The sequence below is a fragment of the Cydia strobilella genome, chromosome 2 (genome assembly GCF_947568885.1).
Source record: "Cydia strobilella chromosome 2, ilCydStro3.1, whole genome shotgun sequence".
Taxonomy (NCBI): Eukaryota; Metazoa; Arthropoda; class Insecta; order Lepidoptera; family Tortricidae; genus Cydia; species Cydia strobilella.
In genome coordinates, this window is record NC_086042.1 from 30,639,833 (window position 1) to 30,654,614 (window position 14,782).

General features: G+C 49.0%; 1 protein-coding gene across 1 annotated transcript; it reads right to left on the reverse strand.

Annotated features, from left to right (window-relative positions):
* Positions 1-2,110: 2,110 nt before the first annotated feature.
* Positions 2,111-7,286, reverse strand: LOC134755326 (uncharacterized). The gene is made up of 2 exons (XM_063691792.1): positions 5,856-7,286; positions 2,111-5,764 (listed from the first exon to the last, which is right to left on the reverse strand). Exons 1-2 carry the CDS (start codon positions 7,284-7,286, stop codon positions 2,111-2,113), a joined length of 5,085 nt encoding a protein of 1,694 aa, XP_063547862.1.
* Positions 7,287-14,782: the final 7,496 nt, after the last annotated feature.

Sequence of the window (14,782 nt, forward strand, 5' to 3'; positions counted from 1 at the left end):
ACTCACTACTGGAGGGCGCTAGATGTACGGGTTTTGCTGAGGTTTTATCAAGTTGTTGTTAATACTGCATCCAACGTCCAGTGGAGCCCTACTTAGGGGAATTGTGTTTTCTAATAAAACAATTAATTTATGTATAACTCAGTTTATTACTATTGTTGTCCTACTGATTATCCAAATTATTGTATTTGTCACATAGTTTTATTTTTGACTTTAACTTTGGCATACCTAAACGGACAAATGTACAAATGACATACCTATATGCCTGTAATTAGTTTCTATATATCTTCAGGTTATAACACAAAAGAAATAAAGCAATAACGTTTTGTATGAAAAACTTAAATTCGCTGAATTTTTCTACCTATGGTATTTGAAAAAACAACAAACTAATTACAGGCATAGGTAGGTAGGTAGGCGAAAGTAGGCTATACCTAACCCATTATTAGTACAAAGTTTTAGAGCAATTTAGCTAGTCGTTTTAAAATGAGAGCTATAGAGCTACATTTGGATAGACAACCGATTTACTACGTCTCTTAAATCGGCCGCTAGATGGCACTTATTATTCAGATCGCCACAAATAGATCACGCTGTTAAGATTTTTCTACAAATAGCCCAGCCATTCGACGAAAAGAGTGGTTAGGTAAGGTTCGGAGTTAGGTTAGGTTTTGAGTTAGGTTAGGTTTTGAGTTAGGTTAGGTTTTGAGTTAGGTTAGGTTTTGAGTTAGGTTAGGTTTTGAGTTAGGTTAGGTTTTGAGTTAGGTTAGGTTTTGAGTTAGGTTAGGTTTTGAGTTAGGTTAGGTTTTGAGTTAGGTTAGGTTTTGAGTTAGGTTAGGTTTTGAGTTAGGTTAGGTTTTGAGTTAGGTTAGGTTTTGAGTTAGGTTAGGTTTTGAGTTAGGTTAGGTTTTGAGTTAGGTTAGGTTTTGAGTTAGGTTAGGTTTTGAGTTAGGTTAGGTTTTGAGTTAGGTTAGGTTTTGAGTTAGGTTAGGTTTTGAGTTAGGTTAGGTTTTGAGTTAGGTTAGGTTTTGAGTTAGGTTAGGTTTTGAGTTAGGTTAGGTTTTGAGTTAGGTTAGGTTTTGAGTTAGGTTAGGTTTTGAGTTAGGTTAGGTTTTGAGTTAGGTTAGGTTTTGAGTTAGGTTAGGTTTTGAGTTAGGTTAGGTTTTGAGTTAGGTTAGGTTTTGAGTTAGGTTAGGTTTTGAGTTAGGTTAGGTTTTGAGTTAGGTTAGGTTTTGAGTTAGGTTAGGTTTTGAGTTAGGTTAGGTTTTGAGTTAGGTTAGGTTTTGAGTTAGGTTAGGTTTTGAGTTAGGTTAGGTTTTGAGTTAGGTTAGGTTTTGAGTTAGGTTAGGTTTTGAGTTAGGTTAGGTTTTGAGTTAGGTTAGGTTTTGAGTTAGGTTAGGTTTTGAGTTAGGTTAGGTTTTGAGTTAGGTTAGGTTTTGAGTTAGGTTAGGTTTTGAGTTAGGTTAGGTTTTGAGTTAGGTTAGGTTTTGAGTTAGGTTAGGTTTTGAGTTAGGTTAGGTTTTGAGTTAGGTTAGGTTTTGAGTTAGGTTAGGTTTTGAGTTAGGTTAGGTTTTGAGTTAGGTTAGGTTAGGTTAGGTTTTTTTTTTTTTTTTTTTTTTTTTTTTTTTTTTTTTTTTTTTTTTTTTTTTTTTTTTTTTTTTTTTTTATCAGTGCTCCTCCAACATGATCGGAGACTTTGCCTAGCTAGTTTTTCATTCATACCAGTTCTCGCTTGTATACCTCTCGTACTAGCATACTTCATACTTGATCTTTCTTTCATTCATCTCTTTCGTTCCTTATGTGGGTAGTCCCACCTATCAGCTTATTACTTATTACTTACTATTCGGGAAAAATAAGGAAACACAGGGTTTGAACTTTATTCATGAGTGCTCACTGCATGGGTAGCGCTTTTTATACAATTTCTTATTACATGCTTATATTTAATATTATTATCTATGTTACATTTTTCATATATTCGCTATTGTATTATTATCTTAAATCTAATATACATATTGTGCGTTTCTTATGACACGAGTTTGGCTCTCTCTTTTGATTATTCCTACTGGGTTTTTTTATGTTTTTCTTAAATATATTTACTATATTTTAAAAACATATATTTCTATCTAGTTTTATTTCTTTTTACGACTCTTCTCACAATTTTTAAGCAGAACTCTATAAATTGGTCCATTTCCGCACTAGCCATTATGTTGTGTAGTTTGTCGGCAGTTATACTAATTTTAATTTTTTGCTCCATATCAAAGCGCTCACTATCATGAACTGGACACTCAAATATTATATGTGGCACCGTTTCTTGCGTATTGTTGTCACAGACGCACGATGGACTCTCCTTGCACTTGAAGCGGTTTAAATACTCAGAGAATCCACCGTGTCCCGTCATCAACTGCGTCTTTAGGTTGTTTGGCTCTGATTTCCTTGTCACCCTATAAGCCGCCACTGCATCTGGGAAGAATAACTTCGTGATGGAAGCCGTTTCGCCAGACTTATACCTCCGATTCCATTCGTCAAGCGTCGACATGCGAATGCTACGCTTGACGAATGAAACCGGGCATTGGTCATAGTCCGGCTTTCGTTTGGAGCCTACTGCTGCTCCTTTCGCCAACTCGTCTGCCCGCTCGTTGCCTTCTAACCCTGCGTGAGCTTTAATCCAGTGTAGGGTGACTACCTTACCCTGGAGAGACATAGCTTTTAAATTCTCTCTGGCCTCTACAGCGAGGGGGTGTAGGCAACTGTGGTTTTGTATTGTTTGAAGGGCTGCCATAGAGTCGCTGTAGACTCCATACGATTTCTCGGCATACTTCTTTGCTTCCCTAGTGGCCCTGCACAGGGCAAGGAGCTCCGCCTGGTAAACCGTACAGTATCTCGATAGAGCAAGCTTGTGGGCTTTGGTTTCGGTTTCTCCCTTCCAAATAGAAAGTGAGGCTCCAACCCCGCCCTCAAGCCTGCTGCCATCGGTAAATATTCGCACATCGAACTCACTGTTCGAGTTCACATCGTCTTGGTTCACCAGGCGAACCACCCTCAATTCTTCGCGATCCGCAGGATGAGGCATTTCAGTTGCGGATGCCATTTGTTCCACCTCTCTATCTCCAGGCCACAGGGCAGGCAGAGACTCTCCCTTCTTGGCTTCGTACAACGAAGCCGCCTCTCGGACTCGGAGGTCAAGAGGGAGCATCCCCGCCAGAACCAGCGCCGAGTTGAGGGACACGGTGCGGTATGCCTTGCATATCTTCTGCGCCATTCCGCGTTGCACCACTGCCAACTGCTTTTGGACACCCAATTTGTTTGCAGCATGCGCCCAAACACTAGCGGCATACAGTATGATGGGCTCTACGGTTGCCACATATATTATTTTTACGACTTCAGGATGGAGCCCCCAGTCTGTCTTGGCAGCCCTAGATAGCTGTTTATAGACTGCTATCGCTTTCCTGCAGACATTCGAAACATGGCTGTTAAAAGTCAGCTTGTCGTCGATGGTTACACCAAGTAATTTCATCTCTTTTACCATGGCGATGCTGGTTCCGCCCATACTCAGTCGAGGGGTGTCATACTTGAGCCTCCGTGTAATTACCATTGCATTAGTTTTATGCGGTGCGAATCGAAGCTTATTACTGACACCCCACTCCCGAGCATGGTCGAGAGCAGCGTTTGCGCGCGTTTCAATTTCCAGAGCGGTATTCCCATCAACGACAAGTACGACATCGTCTGCGAATGCCTGGCAGTAGTCGCCCCTTTGCCCGTAACTTTTAAGTAGTGGGTCCAAGAGCAAGTTCCACAGAATGGGGCCCGCTATCGATCCCTGTACGCATCCCTTGGTGGTGTCCAGACTGTATTGCTCTCCCGCGTATCTAACTGTTACTCTTCGGTCTGTGAGGTAGCTATCGATTACGCGTCTCAGTTCAACTGGGCAATTCTCTTCCGCCAACCGGGACCTGATAGCCGGCCACCAAGCACCATCGAAGGCCCCCTCTATGTCCAGTGATATTAGTGTTACGATCTTTTTAGAGTCTAATTTCTTTCGTATGTATTTCATTAGGGCATAAAGGGAGTCCTCGGTGCTGCGCTGTGGCATGAACCCGTATTGGCGATCACTCATTTGGGGCAGCAAGTAAAACTTTAGCCTGTTCACCACCATCTTCTCAAACACTTTACCCATGATCGGAAGCAGTCCTATTGGCCTGTACGATTTGGGCGTTGTATAGTCTCCTCTACCAGGCTTTCGGAGGACCACCACCGTTGCGGTTTTCCAAGCCCTAGGGAAGTATCCTCGGCTTAAACATTTATTAAGCAGTGCAAGGAACGTCTCTGGGTCCGTTTCTATGGCGTGAAGGCAAATATCAGAGGTAAAGCCGTCCTCCCCTGGGGCTTTCTTTGGGTTGAAGGAGTCGTACGCACGTTTCAGTTCCGCCATTGTGAACGAGGGTTCGCAAGTGTTATCTTGCTCCCCGTCGTTCACAATGTCGGCTCTCTCCCTCACTTGACGATGGTAGTCATTGTCGCTAGTGGTACAGTCCTTGGGGTAGAAAGTTTCCGCTAGCAGGCGCACTGAACTCTTCGCATCGAGCACTACTCCATCCTTCTCTAGCGGTGAGTCCTCTTCCCTGCGTGCGGTTCTTCCAATTACCCGGTAGATGCCCTCCCAGACCCCTTCTCTGCTTTGTTTATGGCAGAAGTCCTTCCAACTGTCCACTTGCGCTTTTGCCGCTGCCCTTTCATACTCTTCTTTGTATTGTACGTACTCTTCTACTACTTTTGACCTCCGGACTGGGGCAGCACACCCTATCCTGCGCTTCCTGGTAGCGACCCCTTTTTTCATTTTGGCGAGTTCCTCGGACCACCACGGCAATGTAAGTTGTTGTTTGACTTTCTTTTTAGGCATAGACGATATACAGGCTTCTTCTATTGCAGCGTTAAATTCTGTTACTACTTTTTCTATTTTTATATTGTTGTTTAAGCTTTCTATTTCTGATTTTACTATTTTGTGATCTTGCAGCAATTTTCTGAATTTTCCATAAAACTCAGACCAATTGGCTTTCTTAGTGTTGAATTTCCTTGTTGTCCTTTGTACCGTTATGCCAACCAGTTTTGTCAGCTTGACTTTAAATATAATGCCGTTGTGGTCCGAGCTTGTCAGCCCCTGATCAACTCTCCAGTCATCTACCAGGTCCAGTATGTCAATGGAGCAGGCCGTTACATCAACATAGCTTGTGTAGTGTTTGCCGCCTCTCACGGTGTCGAATGTTGGAGTATCCCCTCTATTGAGTATGTTCAGGCCAAGCTCATCCAGTGTAGTGGCCAGCTGTTCCCCTCTGCCATCGACTACAGGGCTACCCCACCAGGTGCTTTTCGCATTAAAGTCTCCTCCTATTATCCACCTCTGCGGTTTTAGTTCTTTTGCGACTTTCTCAAGTTGTTCAAGGTGGGGTTCCATGGGTTGGTCTGGTTCAAGATACAGGGAAACGAGTACGACTTCCCAGGCACTGGTTTGGATGCTCACTGCTACAACATTGTCGGTGGTGAGTTTCGGGTATTGTGTTACCTTAATGTCGTCGTCAAAGACGGCGATCGCAGCCTTTACTGTTCCCTCCCCCGCGCCAGTGCCCTGGAAGATTCGTACTCCCTTGTAGCTTCTTGTCACTTTTGCCCCTCCTACATAGGGCTCTTGGAGAAGCGCGACAGCGATACCTCGCTGCTTCGCCTCTGCATAGAGCTCCTCAGTGGCAAGTTTCTTTCGCTGCAGGTTAGCTTGTGCAAGCTGGTAAAGTATTGGATTGCCAGGGGCGCCTTTAGCAATATGCCACGCTCGACCTTGCTATTTCGTCCCATCTTTTGCGTGTTTGGCAAGCCAGACTGAACGCGTTGTGCTCTGTGTCTTCCAATTCGGCCTTTTCACAGTTTTGACACTTCGGAGGGACTCTCGCGAGCCAGTCAGCACACTCGGAGCGTAGGTGGGGACCACCGCAGTGGCTGCATAAGTCCGCTGCTGCAGTGCAGTATCGCTTGCCGTGGCCGAAGCCCAGGCAGCGAGTGCACTGCACCAATGGCGTCTGGTCTTCCACCCTTACGCGTTGGAGGTCCAAATGGACGGTTCCCACCCCCGTCGCCCTCTGCCATATTATGGGAGAGACACAGGCCACAACGTGACAAGTATGTGGGTTTCGGGTCCTCCTTCTGTATTTAATTTCCACCCTGTTCTCTTCATCCTCGAGGTCGCGGAAAATTCCCTTGTTCTGGTTCCTTAGAGCCCTCACTATATCCTCGTCGGAGTTTATAGTGAGGACACTCCTAAGGACCAGAAGGGGGTCCTTATTCTTCGCGTCCTCGACGACGAGATTAGTTCCCTCTTTCGCCAGCCTTTCTTTAATCTTTTCCCTTTCCTCCCTAGTTGCCAACCCCATTATGATTTTCCTATCTTTTGCTTTCCGTACCCTTTCCACCTTGATCCACCCGTCCTTGGCGTCCACCGCTTTCCTTATCTTGCCGAGGACCTCGTCTCCCGTTTCGGTTTCGTCCATCGAGGTTACGACCACCGAGTGCAGAGTACCTCTCCTGGAGGTTGGTCCTGCACCCTGCGCCGTGTTTGGGGCCGCCGCCGCTACGCTTGCGTACGTCGCGGTCGTCGCCACCCTCTCTAGGGTTTCCCGCTGGGTCTCCATCGAGGCCTTCAGCTCGTCCATTTTTGCTGTGTTTTCCTCTAGCAACAAGGTATTTCGTTGTATGAGAGTTTTAATCTCTCGAGCTTCTTCTTCATTCGTCCATCTCCTTTCGTCTACCTCTCTTTCTCTCGTTGTGTTTGGAGGCCGGTTTTGCTCCTCATCCAGCGTGAAGGTTGTGTCTGAAGCAGTTGCTCCAGGCACCACCCTCCCGGAACTCTCTTTTCTATCCTGTTCTGTTTTTAAGTCCTTTGCCAATTCCTTCACTATATTATACATTTGTTCAATTACTTCCTGGACGGTGGCTTTTATTTCCCTTTTAATATTCCCTGACAACTTCATTTGGGCCTTTGCTTTCTCAAGCAGAGCCCTGGCCTCCGCTACTCTCCGCTGCGGGCCTTTTTCCACCGAGTTTGGGATAGCTTGTCTTGTTTGGGGTGGAACTCCTGCAGGCCCAGCCTGCGATGTTGTTGGGATGACTGTGGGGATCAAAGTCTGAGTAACATCCCCGCTAGCCGCTTCCCATTTGTCAATGCTCCTTCTGACACTTTTGTTCGGGCTCTTAGCCGTGTCTTTTGACGGAGATTTGGTGGCCTTTTTGACCGGTGTTCTAAATCCTATCATTGTTGGAGGTTTTGCTGGGTCAGTCAATAAGGACCGACTTTCAGTCAGTTACCCTATTGTATATATGTTTATTTATCACCCCTGTAAAGAGGGGGTGCTGTCTAAAGCGCGAAGAAAATATTGAAAATATTAGAAATATTGAAAGTTGTTGTGTCTTAATGTAGAGTCGCAGCTCTACTGTCGGCTTTCTACTGCTAAATAAGGCTACTAGAGTCTCTGACTCTATATTTAGTCTTAAAACTACTTAAAATCTAGTTTATATTTTTGAACTCTACGTAGAGCCAAAATTCCAAACCCAAAAGATAGCTCTCTCCGAGACCTTTCCAACGGTACCAAACACGACCGGACCAGTCCAACGGGTTTCCGAGCAGTGGCGGTTCAAAATTTTCGGTATCGGTCCCCAAAACCGGTATCGGATTGGGTATCTGTCCGTAACTCGGGAACCCTTCGGCCAATTCCACCGTGCTTGGGCTCGTTTTTCTCGTCTCGGTAAGCCCTATCCTTTGAGTCACCCTTCAGGACTGAAAATTTTATTGACTTTATGAATTCCTGAAAGTCCTGAAGGAGTCCTGAAAGGTGAGTCTCCACGTAGAGGGCCCCGCGCTGGTATGAGACTTGAAAACCGCAGCTCTCCACGACCTACCGTTAGGAAGATATGGCTGTTTAGATTTTTCCAAGATGGCGGCGAGAACTGTCAAAGTCGAACTTTGACCGCCCGTATCTTCGCTTCCGGGGGTCGTAGAAAGCCTGGATTTTGGCTAGGGCTACTAAGCTAGACTTATTCTAGCGTCTGGGACCACTTTCAGATCTCCAAAATTTTCAGGAATTTTCAGTCCAAAATTGTCTTGAAAACTCCTGAAAACCGTTGGGGACGGTTGTTTGGCCTCGTGTGTTCTCTGCAAAGAAAACCGCGTGTCTCTAGCACCCTCGGTTGCCAAGTTATCGTTAGTTGAAAATAGGCAAGATGGCCGCCGAACTGTCAATGTCAATGTTTGAAGACCTATAACTTGGGAACCGTTGGTCGGAGGAGGTTCGGGTTTTCTCTCCTACTATTGGCCTTATCTCCTCTATTCTTTAAAAGTGGTCTCAGTCCTTAAAAATAATTATTGAGATATTCACCCAAAACCGGTAAATATCGGTTCTTGGTAAAAAAGTTATGCCTAGGGTGAAAATCCGAGATCTGTACGTCAAACGGTACCCGAGAAAAACCTATTTGAAATTTGGTATCGAAAAAATAAAATGGCGGAAAAACCGGTATCTGCTGAATTTACACGCTACGGGGTCCGGGTTTTCGGTTTCCCAAGGTGGTATTACTATTCTAAACCTGATTTTATGAAGAAAAAACAATATTTTTTATTAATTTGGAATTTAAGGCCAAAAATGAGTTAAAATTCGATAACTCCGGTACCGCTTGACATAAAAATACACAAAAAATTGCAAAATTAAGATAAAATATACACCTACAATAGACAATAATAATACAGACACGTACAATACAAATATTTTATGCAGACTTAATTTCTCTAAAAATATATTTAAACTAAATTTTTTATGTGAAATATTGTCCAAAAATTTTCCAAACTTTGTAGAACTCTTCTTCTTGTAAGCGCGCAACAGGATCTAATGCGAAAAGTATATCGTCTGCCTGAAGATTTTTCACTATTGCACTTCAAAGTTTTAATTTTGAAAAGTTAATGTCTTGAAAACTGACTGTCCAAAAATTCCAAAAAAGGTACCGTACGTGTCCTGGAGATGTGTTCCTTCTTGCTGCGTCGTCAGAATCAGCCGAACACCGCTGGATCTTCGACCACGCCGCCACGTGGTTTTTGTTTTTTTGGCTTTTGTGCTCCAACGGTGTGTCGCCCGGAGGCGTGCGGGGTGTCAAATTGTGGGGCTCGTTGAGGCGCTTCCGGCGATGTATCGCAAGTAGCGATACCGATGTCCTGTGAGGCTGTAGACGGCTGTTTGAAGGTGTTTAACCTCTAAAAACGTGGTTTATTGCACTTTGCGGTTTTCACTGAGCACTGCCGTACACTCACTGTAATCCAATAGATCGGCCGCACTATTCCGCACACACTGACGTTTATTTTGTCCCGATCGGGTAAGAATTGCCACGTCCACGAATTTTTAACTGCGGAGCTCGGCGGAAAAGATGTTGCTACGACGCAGGGTGGCACGTGACTGGTTGGTTAGGTTAGGTTAGGTTAGGTTAGGTTAGGTTAGGTTAGGTTTGCAGGTTTGTTGTTAGGGGTGCAGGGCTGGTAGACCTCCTTGTGGTGCACCCTGGGAGGGGGAGGATAGCCGCTCAGTTGCGCGTAAGCTATTCTCTCTCTGCGAACTACCAGTCACAGTCGTGGCAATGGCAGTCGAGTTTTCTCCTGCGTTGGCTTTAATGCCGTGTTTGTGTGCTCCAATGATCCTCAGGGCTATGCCGGACAGGGCCTCCCAAACCGGACAGGCCTGAGGAGAGGGGTCCCGATGTGCGGCTCCGCGTGTCCCTCTGAAACCAGCAGAGGGCACAGTGTGAGACGCCAGGTCCCACTGGGACGGAGTCGGTGCTCGGAAACGAGCTGCCGTGGGTTGGCGCAGACCGCCCGGTGCGGCGTTGTGGCTTCGGCCACCGTCGGGCAACCCGTAACCCGCAATGTGCGGACCGGGGACCTGCCTCACTGAGAGGAAGGTCACGTGGAGTTAACCACTATAAAAAATCCCCAATCCCAAGGTGTGACTGGCGTGCCGATGGGATGCGTGGCTGGGGGGAGCCCAGTCACGAACGTCAGAAGGGGGGGCATACCCCCTAAAAATAGCAAATCATGAGTGGCCAGAGATGGGAAAAACTACCCCAGGAGGTTCCAATCCTCTGTGTCACCACAGAACGGGTAAGTGCCCGCGCTGTGGTGACATGCCGCCCACCGTATTCTGGGGGGGCACACCGCTCAAGGACAGATACATACGACGACCATGGCAAATGCTTACTGGACAACGATGCAAGCGGATTAGTACTTAGATTACGCGGAGGAGGGGACGAGGAAGGTGCGAAGGCACCCTCTTCAAACCCCCCAATTATGGAGTTTCGCCCAATTCGGGACCAATGGGGGCGTTTTATACGCCACACCGTCCCTGATATCGAGGACGGAGAGAAGGAGGCACCCGTGGCACCGCAGGAGTTCGTGCGGTCACCCACACCAATTCTCACGAGGGTGTTTTGTGGGAGGAGGGCTCGTGGTGCGCCGGATACGCTCTCCCCAGGTAGGGAGGAGTTCTTTTCCCCTGCGAAAGTAGACACTCGCGACCTTCCTAGTGAAGAGGATTACTATTCGCCTCTGACGATGGCGACGGATGCCGATACCGAGACAGCTGATTCCGACTGGTCGCTGCCTACCCCCGCCTCAAACCGACCCGGAAATGTACGGAAGCGGCTGCTGAGCGAGGATAAGGGGTCGGAAGTATCCAGTGATGACGCTTCCGACCCCGGAGCGAGGCCTAGCTCTGGACCAAATAAGAGAGGGCGCGGCCACTACGCAAGGGTGGCCCGGGACAAAACTGAATCCCCGAAGCTGAAGCGTGAGGAACCCAAGCCCACCCCACAACTCACGGAATCCACGGCCGGGTCGTCAATGGCAGCAGCCTTCTCACAGAGTGGAGTGTCGGATGTGCGTAGTGCAAAGGCGGTGATTTCGTGCACGGAAGTTGCAGCCGAACCCTCGGCGAAAGCAGAGGCTTTGGCTAAATGGAGGAGATCGCTCCCAGATTTACGGGTGCTTCTAACCCGCTGCGATCGCGAGCTTGTAGCCCGGGCACCTACTCTGAAGAGTACTAGGAGGGGGTCGGAGGCTGGAGCCCCCAGGGAGAAAGAGACGGATGCCCGCGTCGGTGCAAAGGAGGCGGAGGTCGAGCTTGATGCGAGGAGCATGACGGTTGGGCCCTCTGAGCCGACTAGAAGCGGCAAACATAGCAATGGGGACCAGGCCGTAGAAGCTAAGAGGATCCCGGTAGAGGGTGACACAAGTAAGAGAACTCCAGGTCACCAAAGCGATGAGGAGACAATTAAAGAGGTGGCGGGTGTGGTTATGAAGGATGGTATCCCCACCGGAAAGCACTGGTGTAAACAGGGCAAAGATGGCGGTACCTCTGGCTCCGAGAGCGATCTTGGGGCTTGCAGCCAGGAAGGCACACCATTGCGCAACAAATATTTGAAGGTGACACCCAAACGGGGCAGGGGTAGGGGCCGGCCGCAAACCACAGGTTCGCCTGGCCGTTGCCAGGAGGACCTTACAGGGACTGCCATTGAGTCGAAGGTCCAGGATGCCCTAAATGCTGTGAAGCATGTGATTGACACATCGGGCCATCTAAAAGGCACGCACCAAAAAATTCTAAATGACTCAATCACGACTATTAGGGGTGCCTTCGAGGAGCTGAGAACGCGAACTGCGACAGAGGAGGTTGCTCGCCTAGAAGCAGCCAACGCGCGGCTCACTTGCCAGCTAGCGGAGGTTCGTAGGCAGGTGCAAGAAATCCGAAGCCAACCTGCTGCATTAGCTGAGCCAGACATTCGCCGGCTCGTAGAAGAGGTCTCGAGATCCACTCACGACCAGCTCAGCAAAATGCTTAATGCACGCATGGACGGCATTGAATGCCGTCTGCTACCGGAGCCCAGGCTCCGACCTGCATTAGCAGCCGATAGGACACCATCGGAGGATCAAGACCACAGCACTACGACCTCCCAATCCCTATCAGTAACGGAAACGGTGACAGCTGCCTCTCCCTTTCCCGACGACGAAAAACAAAAGGCTGAAACAAAAGCGAAACCCAAAAAAGCCAGTCTGGCTGCCAAGGAAGCGGCCGCAGCCAGACAAACCCCTAAGGAGCCACCAACGACTTCCGCGCCTAAACCTGCGCCCGAAAATTGGAAAAAGGTACGAGGCAGAAATGCCAAGATCAAGAAAACATCCAATGAGCCCAAAGAGGTCGGCGCTCCAAAGTCCAAGGGCAAAAAGAAAAAGAATGCTGTTTCCAAAACACAACCGAAACAGAAACAGCAACCAAAGAAGGTACGCAAACTGGTACCACCGCGTTCTTCAGCGGTGGTTCTGACACTGCTCCCAGAGGCATTAGAAAAGGGGGTGACGTATGCGAACGTCCTTACGGAGGCAAAGAGCAGGGTCGACTTGGCTGGACTCGGCATTACTGCATTGCGGATCAAGCGTGCAATCACTGGGGGTACAGTTCTAGAGGTCCCGGGAACAACCAGTGGTGACAAGGCCGACCAATTGGCCAGAGCGCTTAAGGAAAAGCTGGGTCCAGAAGCTGTTCGGGTATCAAGACCTGTTAAATGCGCAGAGCTCCGGTTGACAGAGCTGGACGACTCAATATCGCCGGAGGTGATAGTAGCCGCGATCGCCAGCGTCGGCGAGTGCTCGGCAGAACTGGTAAAGACCGGTGAGGTACGTCGAGGCTTTAGAGGACTTGGCACTCTGTGGGTGCGCTGCCCTCTTACGGCAGCCAAGAAGGTCACTCAGGCTGGTCGCCTTCAACTCGGTTGGGGCCTCTCGGCTAAAGTCAGCCTTCTTGAAGAAAGACCCATGAGGTGCTTCCGTTGCCTGCAGATGGGGCACGTTGGGGTCCAATGCACAGCGTCCGTAGACCACAGTGACCGCTGCTACAACTGCGGTCAACCAGGACATAAGAGGTCAGCTTGTTCTGGATCACCACAATGTATTCTGTGTCATGCTGCGGGAAAACCTGCGGACCATAAAATAGGGTCCAAAGCGTGCACCAACTCCAACCCAAAGAAGACCAAACGCGCTGGCGATGGCCCCCGAGCCCCCTCCCAGAATGTTAGCCCCCCCACCGGTGCGGTGGAAGAAGCCGAGATGGACACTGCAATCGCCGACAATTAAAATGACAACAAAAGTGTTGCAAACGAACCTCAATCACTGCGCCAGGGCTCAAGATCTGCTTGTCCAGTCCCTGGCTCAGTGGAGTATTAATGTAGCAGTTGCGGCTGAGCCGTATTGGGTCCCACCGCGAAGCGATTGGGTGTCAGACATAGACGGAGTGGTCGCCTTGGTGGCAGGAGAAGGTCCAGGCACATTCGAAAGCGTGATAAGGGGGAAAGGTTATGTGTCGGCAAAATATGAACGTGTCACTTTTGTCGGCATCTACTTCTCTCCAAATCGCTGTTTGGCCGAATTCGAACGGTTCCTGGCGGAGGTAGGCGCCCGAGTTAGCCAGCTTTATGGCCGAGGGTCAGTGGTCGTCGCGGGAGATTTTAACGCGAAGTCCACTGCGTGGGGTTCGCCGGCGACGGACGTGCGTGGTGAGGTCGTCGAAGAGTGGGCACTTGCGTCAGGGCTGACCCTAGCCAACCAGGGAGTCGCTAACACGTGCGTGCGGCAACAAGGCGGATCAATAGTGGATCTGACTTTCACAAATGCCGCCCTGGCACGCCGTGTCCTCGATTGGAGGGTACTGGAAAACGTGGAGACGATGTCGGATCACCTGTACATTCGCTACGACGTCTCCACATCCCCATTAGCACAAGCCGGCCAAAACTGCAGGCTACTGATTGGCGGCGGAGGTCCGAGATGGGCTCTCGGTAAAATGAACCGGGACCTTCTCTTAGAGGCGGCTATTGTACAGGCTTGGCTCCCTTCGCCAGAAGGTGAAATAGTGGTGGAGACGGAAGCATCCTGGTTCCGGGATGCCATGACACTAATATGCGATACGGCGATGCCCCGGGCCAAGCCTCCACCACAAAAAAGGAAGGTGTACTGGTGGACTGCCGAGCTTGCCCAGATGCGCAAGGACTGTACAGCCGCGCGGCGTCGGTACACAAGGCAGAGGCGCCGACGAACAGACGAAGACGCAGAAAGGAACCTTTACGCCTTATATAAGGAGGCAAAGAAGTCCCTAAAAGCCGCCATAGGAAATGCCAAGGACGCTGCGAGAGAAGCATTCCTCGACACCTTGAATGCGGACCCTTGGGGTCGGCCTTACAAGCTCGTCAGAAACAAATTGCGCTCCGGGGGCCCCCCGCTCACCCAAACATTGGAACCCGAGTTTGTCAGCGAAGTGGTCTCGGCATTGTTCCCTAGGGGAGCAAACAACAGGCCGCCAACAATGGCACCACCACGAGCAGACGAAGTGGAGGAAGCTGAAGTGCCACCTGTAACAACAGCTGAACTCGGCGTAGCAGTGATTAAGATGCGAGCCAAGAACACTGCCCCTGGTCCAGATGGAGTCCCTGGCCGCGCTTGGGCCCTCGCGTTGAAAGAGCTGGAGCCGCGACTTATCCGTCTTTTCACGGCATGCCTGGAGCAGGGCCGCTTCCCAGTAGAGTGGAAATTAGGAAAACTGGTCCTGCTAAAGAAAGAGGGTCGTCCGGCTGATTCGCCTTCGGCGTACCGGCCGATTGTTTTGCTTGATGAGGTGGGGAAGCTATTCGAGCGCATCATAGCGTCCCGCCTCATCAAGCATTTGCAAGGGGTTGGTCC